The 8224-nt window shown below is 35.7% G+C and overlaps 1 protein-coding gene across 1 annotated transcript in view; it reads left to right on the top strand.

Moving 5' to 3' along the window:
- Positions 1–331: 331 nt before the first annotated feature.
- LOC128743103 (protein Wnt-6) overlaps positions 332–8224 on the top strand; it is a 41395-nt gene continuing 33502 nt past the window's right edge. Inside the window, exon 1 of the mRNA XM_053839626.1 lies at positions 332–393. Within this exon, the coding sequence (XP_053695601.1) occupies positions 332–393 (62 nt within the window). The remainder of the gene's footprint in view (positions 394–8224) is intronic.

Below are 8224 nucleotides of genomic sequence, written 5' to 3'. Positions count from 1 at the left end.
TACCTAGCAGGAAACAGTGCTGCGGGGCGTTTAGCTGTGGCTCAATCGGTGCCAGAAGCGGACTGGTCGTGGTCGGCCAGAGAGAGTGGCCACAGAGCGAGGGGAAGTCAACATAATCGCTTTTTATAGGCTGTGATATTTGCTCGGCTCCGGGAGTGAGCTGCAACAAACAGTGTGCGGTAGCGGCCCCCAACCTGGGTCGCCGCCTGTGACATACAACCGGCAGCGCATTTGTAACCGCCGCCGCCGCCGCCGCAGCCGCCGCCGTCATACATCGGTGGCTACCATCGGAATCGCATCGCAACGGCAGCACTACATACAGAGTAGCAACATGCGTTTTGTGCTGATTGCAATTTATTTGATATTAATTATGCCCATCACCGGATCATGGTGGTAAGTACGCTCGGTTATATATGTGATGTAGAGGGTTGGAACTGACCATTCAGTGGACCACTTATTCGGTTGGTTGGATTTCCCAAACTTATGGTTTCAAATTCGACAAGAATATGGTAGCTTTTCAGAAATTTGTATGAATAAAGATTATTACAGCAGGTTTCTATGGAAATTTAACTAAATAGCGAAGTTGAATATAGTTTTATACTCACTAATCTTAGGTCTCAACGTTAATCTTAGGTCTAATGTTTGAATCAAAGGTCGACCCACGACCATATTGTTTGCTCTTTCGGCTGGTCAAGAAATAAACGTAAACTGTAGAGAAGCCAGACCCTTGTTCAACAAAGTCAAATGCATATAATTTACTTAACTAAATTTATCAACTAAAGAATTAAAATGAAATCTCATAAATAAGGAAACCACTTGTGAAAGTCTTGTTCATATTATTGGAATTTTTACTGCAGATTATAATAATTTTTGTTGGGTTTGTAATAAATCTATGAAACTAGTTAGAAGTTTAAACAAGTTTATTCAGTATTTTTAACTGACTTAAGCAAAAGTCTGTCACTCTTAAGGTCCAATGCATACGTTGCGTACTTTTGTTGTCAAAATCGGGCCTTGCCAAAATCGAAACCTGTATTAACAAAAGTCCGATTTTTGTTTTGGTATCCTAATACTGTCCTATTAGTGTAACCAAAACAATGAATTTTTAAATAAATCATGCATATGGAACGACATTTTACATAACTTTACATGCAAAGGTATAAATAAACATTGCAATAAACATTTATTAATTTTTACTGAACCATTTAGTTTAGTTTTGTCGGTATGTCCGGATTTAGGTTTTACAAAATGTGTGGTAAAAATTTCTAAAGCATCAGTATTTTTGAGAAATCAAAGTTCATAGAAGTTCGGTAATGTTTATTATAACCGACACATCTAACGAAAGCGCAGCTGTTCAGATTTTAGTAAAATTTTACCGAATTCGGTGCAATTTTTTTAATGTGAAACATTGCATGGCCATGGCATTCTATAAGTGTTTGTTTATGAATACTTCATAATGGTAAAGGAACTATTGCCAAATTAATCTTTATAATTTTTGAGTACATTTTCAAAGTTTTAAGTTTGGCTGAATATCAGCTCATATTCTGTGCAAAATATGTTCTACAAAGCTCTTTCTCTTTTACATGTTTTTAATAATTCAACTTTTGAACCGCTATACCGATGTTGATGATTTCGAGATCAAACAAAATATATTCAGGAATAACATTGGCTTAAAGATCAAAGCTTTGTATAATGGCAAAACAATTCAAAATATAAGATTGTTCGTGTTTTCAGACCCCCCATTTTGTGAATTTTCTCAAAAGTTTAAGATTCTACTTCACATACCCAAAATCCAGACACGACTAATTTTGGTTGCAAATTTTTAAAATTAAAGTAGTGATAATGCATTAGAGATGGATAATTTTTTTTTCAACTTCATGAAAATAGTTATTTTTGGCAAAGAAGTAGATATTTTTGGTTTTTGGTTGCCGAAAATATTCGTTTCCATGCAGGTAATAAAACACCATTCATCTCCATTATATTGTAATAACTTTATTTCTATAAATGAATGGAGTTTCTTTCGACTTTGCAGTCTTAATTCTTCAAAAAATAGAATTTCAAAAAGGAATAAAAATACATTTTTGAATTTTAAAAAGGGTAGTGTAAAAAAATCACAGCGATAAAATTCTCTCTGGAGGACAATTCTTCGCTACTGACGCACAAGCGAAACCCATCTTGCTTTGAAACGTTTACTAGAATGCTTAAAATCCATTTCACTTGCTACGAAAATCACTGATCTAGGCTGAGTAGTTCCGTAGTTCGTTAAAAATATTAACTTCTTGTGTGCAAACAATGTTAATACGGCTTTCGAGCAGGCTGTGGAACATCGACTGCCATTATTGAAAAAGTATGGAGGTCTGTGCCTAGGGAAATGAGGAGTTCACGTAAGACTACGAATGTGGGTACAATCCGACAGTGCAATTTGAAAATATTGAAAACTATACCTATAAAAATGGATGGAATGTCCGTATGTTCCTATCGAAAACATCCCATACAAATCTATACCTATAAAAATGGATTTCTGTCTGTCAGTCTGTCGGTATGTTCCTTATAGAATCAAAAACTACTAAACCGATCGGCGTAAAAATTTGAAAATTTGGGGCCGAGGAAGGTTCTTATGATAGTTAGAGACCCCTCCCCCCTAAGAGGGGGGGCTCCCCTACAAATGAAACACAAATTTCTGCATAACTAGAGAACTAATCAAGCAATTAGAACCAAATTTGACATGTGGGTGTTTTTCGAGGCAAGAATTTTTTCTATGGTGAATTGAGGTCCCTCCCCTCTTTAGAAATGGAATTATGACTCCTCTCCCCTTTAAGAGGGGAGGCTTTCAAACAAATGAAATACAAATTTTCTCTTATTTCGAGAACTAATCAAGCAAATGGAACCAAATTTGTCATGTGGGTGTTTTACGAGGCAAGAATTTTTTTGATGAATTAAGGACCTCTCCCCTGCTTAAGAGGGTGGGCTCCTATACAAATGAAATACAAATTTCCTCATAACTCGAGAACTAATCAGGCAAATGGAACCAAATTTGGCATGTGTGAGTTTTAGAAGGCAGAAATTTTTTCCATGGTGAATTATGACCCCTCTCTCTTTTAAGAGGGGGGCTCATATACAAATGAAATACAAATTTACTCCTAACTCGAGAACTACTCAGGCAAATGGAACCAAATTTGGCATGTGGGAACTTTCGGAGACAAATTTTTTTTTTCTATGATGAATTAAGACCCCTCCTCTGTTTTGAAGGGGGAGCTCCCATACAAATGGAATACAAATTTCCTCATAACTTGAAAACTAATCAAGCAAATGGAACCAAATTTGGCATGTGGGGGTTCTAGAACAAAGAAATTTTTTTTGTGGTGAATTATGACCCCTCCCTCTTTTAAGAGGGGGGGGGACTTCCATATAAATGAAATACAAATTTCCGCATAACTCGAGAACTAATCAAGCAAATGCAACGAAATTTAGCATATGGGGGATTTTGGAGTCTAGAATTTAATGATGGTTAGAGACCTCTCAATCCTGTGGTAGGGGGATAAGGACTCTCATACAAATAAAACAGAAATTTATGCGTAACTCAAACACTAATCGAACTCCAGAAATTCGAGACTCTTCCATTAAACATTAGTCAATAACAAGACAGCAAAAACTATCTAAAGTAACACTAGATAATTCGGGGCGAGACGGCCGCGAGTGTTGCCGGCGACCTGTCGTCGGAAGCTCCGGCCACTACGGGGGCCGCCCCCTTGCAGAATTCACCTCTATCTAGGTACATTTATTTTCCTAGGTATACTGACCTGTATAACTTTCCTTCAGTTGGGTCCGAACGAACGACAGCGAGTAAGGAGAGGATCACCCCTGCGAAATGGTACTTTCCACGAAAAAGTTTTCCGTGAAATGGTACATTCCGCTTAACGATTTTCATGAAATGGCATTCGGCAAAATGTTGTACGATCACGGCGAATATTGCTATCCGCTTTCTGGCTAAGCAAAGATGGGAGTAGTATTCTACTTTACTGTGAGGAAGAATGGCAAATTTGTAGATTAAACTACCCATCCCAGGCAAGCAATAAGCATTAACATAGGCAGCAAATCAGCATATCTGGCATTTTATACTGCACGTTGTTGTATATTAGCTTTTTGACTGTATAGGTGTTGTAAATTGGCATCCAAAATTCCAAAATTAAAGCGACTTAAGTGCTTATTGGCTTGCATACTTGGCAGAAATACAATTAAAACTATGTAAACTACTAACTAATTGACGCAAAGCAGCACATTAAACGCTCAAAAACTATTCTCGGATAAGACAGTTGCTGGTTTTCCTCGCTTTAAGAATTGCTACGTCATGCCACATGCACAAATACCCCTTCGTTGGCTTGGCAAAGACTTTTATAACTTTTGAGGTTTGTAAACGAAACACAGCCTGAGAAAAATGAAAAAGAAGAAGAAAAGATGGCTGAAAAAATAAAATTTTGTCTTCTTTTCCTTTTTTCTCTAGCTGTGTTTCGTTTACAAACCTCAAAAGCTATATAAAAATCTTTGCCAGGGAGAGGTAAAAATTATTATTTTGAGCATTTTCGGCTGCAGTAATAATAGAAAATTCTACTTTTAAACCATTGAACCGAATTTTTCTTCATGTTTTCAAGATTTGAAAACCAAAAGATTCGTTATAATTTTTTCCCCACAAATCTTTTCACATATCCAAGCATATCGTATCCAAAATCCAAAGCTGTATAATTTTGTATACAAATTTTAAAAAAATCGGTGATAATGCGTTAGAGACTTGAAATTTCCATTTTAAGCTGCAGGAAATATTTATTTCTGACAAGAAAATACAGCAGTCCCCCGAGGGTGGTGGAGGTATTGTGCGCCCACGGAAAATTCTTAGTGGCCCATTAACTATGAAAGTTAATTTTTGGTACATTACTGGTATCTGCTATAACCTTGTCAACTACCAAAAATCAACTTTATAGGTAAATGAACAGCTGAGATATCGCGTTGGGTGTAGAGGACCACCCATGCATTGTCTTATTCGGGGGATTCCTGTAATTGTTTCTGGTACTTCCTTGCGAAAATATCCGTTTTTCTAAAGCCAATTAAAAAGAAATACCATTATGATCACTTTATTTCTTTAAACAATTGTATCTTAAAATAAAACATAAATTACATTTTTCAGTGTTCGATATGTTCTGTGAAAAAAATCAGAGTTCTCTAGAAAATAATGTAAAACGTGAGGATCCTCAAACATTGAAAACACAATTTTTTTATGGTGGTGCAATTATAAAAAATTTACAACTAAATTCATTGAAATCGGTTAAGTGGTTCCAAAGTGATGAATTTTTACAAATAAGACCATTCCACAACACCAAGTACGATCATAAATCAGTAATTGAAGCAAACTTTAAAAGTACTCCAAATTTGTTCAAATTTTGTATACTAGTTACTTTTTCGAAAAATTTTGGACTCGCATTTTTTTGATTTGGTCCTTAGGTGCTTCTTTCTGCGTCAGGGTGACCCAAAAGTCATCATTTTTGCCAACCTTTCTTTCTTTCAAAATTCATATCTTCTGAAAGTAATTTCAATTTTTTTTATAAGGCCATTGCAAATTATTTTTGAAGTTTTTGTCCCCCCGGCCTTGGCTTTAAAAATCAGGGGACGAACAAAAATTTGATGAATTTGAGTATTTTTTTTTTTTTGAATAAAATCAATTATCTGTGCTTAAAGAACTCGGAGTGTACGAAGTGTTAACGCTTCTAGAACGAAACAAAAGTGGAAGTTTAAGAAAATTGGTCCAAATTTGTTTTTCAGATTTTGACTTTATTTTCATAGGTTTTTGCATGGAAAATAATAACGTATATAAGAGAAACAAGAATAAATTCTGTTTTCACGATTAAACTTTAAGTAAAAATGGATAAAAATTTTAATTGTTTTTACGTGATTAAAAAAATCTTTGTTTTTTTCGCCCCCCTTCAGTTGTCCAACATCGGAAGGACGAAAACTTTATAAAATATTTGAAAGGTCAGCAAAGCAAATTATGTAGCAAATTATTTTTATAGTTTTGTCACCCCCCCCCCCCCTTGGAAGTTGGCTTAAAAATCGGGAGGCAAAACAATAATTTGTAGGATATGAGCTAAATTTTTTCTATAAAATCAATTATCTGTAAGCTCTATGGCCTGAAAAACTCAAAAAATTAGTGTAGGGGAACTGTGGGTAAGACGAACAGGGTGGGTAAGACGGACAGGTGGTTGATTCTACCAGTTAAGCATTAAAATTCGTAAGTGTTTTAATGGGCATCCTACCATCTTACTATCTCATGATTTCTGAACGTTTCCATCATCATTTAGAACCTTCAAATTTTGATAAAGTACAGAAAAACTGAAAATTGTAAGTAATGCTGCGTTTGGATGTAACTTTTTTGTCATCGAAAATAAGCTTTTTGAGTGGTTTAATTCTAAAATGTAACCCATAACATGAAATATTTCGATTTAATACCTTTTCAAGTAACGTCTGCATTGAAAAAATAGGTAATTTTATTCACATATGAAAAATTGTGAACGCTTCAAAAATATGTATAATGATGGGGTGAAATGGACAGCTGCCAGTGTGGGTAAGATGGTCAGTGAACATATTGTAATAAAATTGTTGATTTTGCTTATTAGTATTATCTCATGCATAAAAATGAAAATTTAACCGGCAAATATGAACTTCAAACAAATTAGCAGCAGCCAGGCACGAAATAGACTTTGGAATGCTTGTTCATATTGCCGCTGCCATACAATTTTCGATTGGCTGCCACTGGTGGGAGGGGGTGGACTGCCCCCTTCACTTTTTACACGCTACACCACCATATTTTACGTATTTAATTTGTAAAGGGTCAAAAATAATAATATGCTTACTGTTGGCAAATTTACAATACCTGTCCATCTTACCCCCACACATTGTCCGTTTCACCCGCAGCACTAAAAAACTTCACTTTTTCGGACCATTTTTAAAACTCAAAATACACATTAAAAAACTTTTTTTTTTAAATATTTCACTAGCTACTTTTGAAAACAATATATTGAACTGAAGTAAACTGTATTTAGGTTTTGTAAATCATAAGTTCTCTGTATTATATTAGATGTTCTTCTTAACCTGTTCGTCTTACCTACAGTTCCCCTACGAGTTGAGTTAACGCTTCTAGCACGAAATACAAATGGGAATTTAAACAGTAAAATTTTCGAAAACCGGCCAAAGAAATTTTCTTTCGTTTTTGTCTTTTTTTTTGTAGATTTTTGCATTAAACTTTGAGTAAAACTACCTAAAATCCATTTTTTTTTGCTCGATTAAAAAATTCTCTTTGTTATAAAACTCTCAATTGTACATGAAATATTAAAAAGGGTGATCTCTTTAATCTGTACATCATGACAAAATGAAATGTTCGATGTTTTTACAATTAGTAAGCGGGTCAAATTTATGAAATTTGAAAAGTTCATTAAAATACCTTTCACAGACACGAATGCATCGCTGATGTAAAATGTCTTAAATTAATAAAAAATACAAATATTTAAAACGAAATGTTGGGTTAACAATAATACGCTTCGTATGTTACCTGAAGTTAGAGTAAAAAAGAAATACCGTACAGAAAAGCTACCAAATTTTAACCATACAACGACAATCAAACGTTACAACATAAATCAATTGAAGTCAACGATTGTGTTTATAACAACGTTATAACCCGAAAGTAGTTCCTTATCCGCAAACAGACGATACGCTATCGACTAGGGAGGGACGTTTTCCGTTTGGTTTCCCTGCGCGCGGATCGATTCGCCTCTTTAATGAGAGATCCTTGTAGGCGATATGATATCATTTTTTGCACTCATTAAGCGAAAACAGAAATTCGCTAAATGGGAAATAAATCAGTTTCATTCGGCGTCGGTTCGGTCGGGAATGATTTGGTGGGAAAACGCATCGCTTCGGAGTCTCCATTTTCACTGCCGCCTTCGCCTGTAGTAGCACCACATCAGGACCGTGGCTGCACTCTGTCGGTATTATTCTCTGCGTTTAAAACGGCGAATCGGTAGCCAGCTGGCAACAGTCAAGCGCCGGGGGCAATGTGGATGATTTAAAGTCATGGCCCCGGCTCAATGTGTAAATCCAGATCGTTCACAGTGTGCTGCATCGGCCGGCAGTGGCAAGTACGAATAAACTTTGCGTAACCTTCGCTAGGCCAATAAACAATTTC

The sequence above is a fragment of the Sabethes cyaneus genome, chromosome 3, assembly GCF_943734655.1.
Source record: "Sabethes cyaneus chromosome 3, idSabCyanKW18_F2, whole genome shotgun sequence".
Classification (NCBI taxonomy): domain Eukaryota; kingdom Metazoa; phylum Arthropoda; class Insecta; order Diptera; family Culicidae; genus Sabethes; species Sabethes cyaneus.
This window is presented reverse-complemented; position numbering and strand designations above follow the sequence as displayed.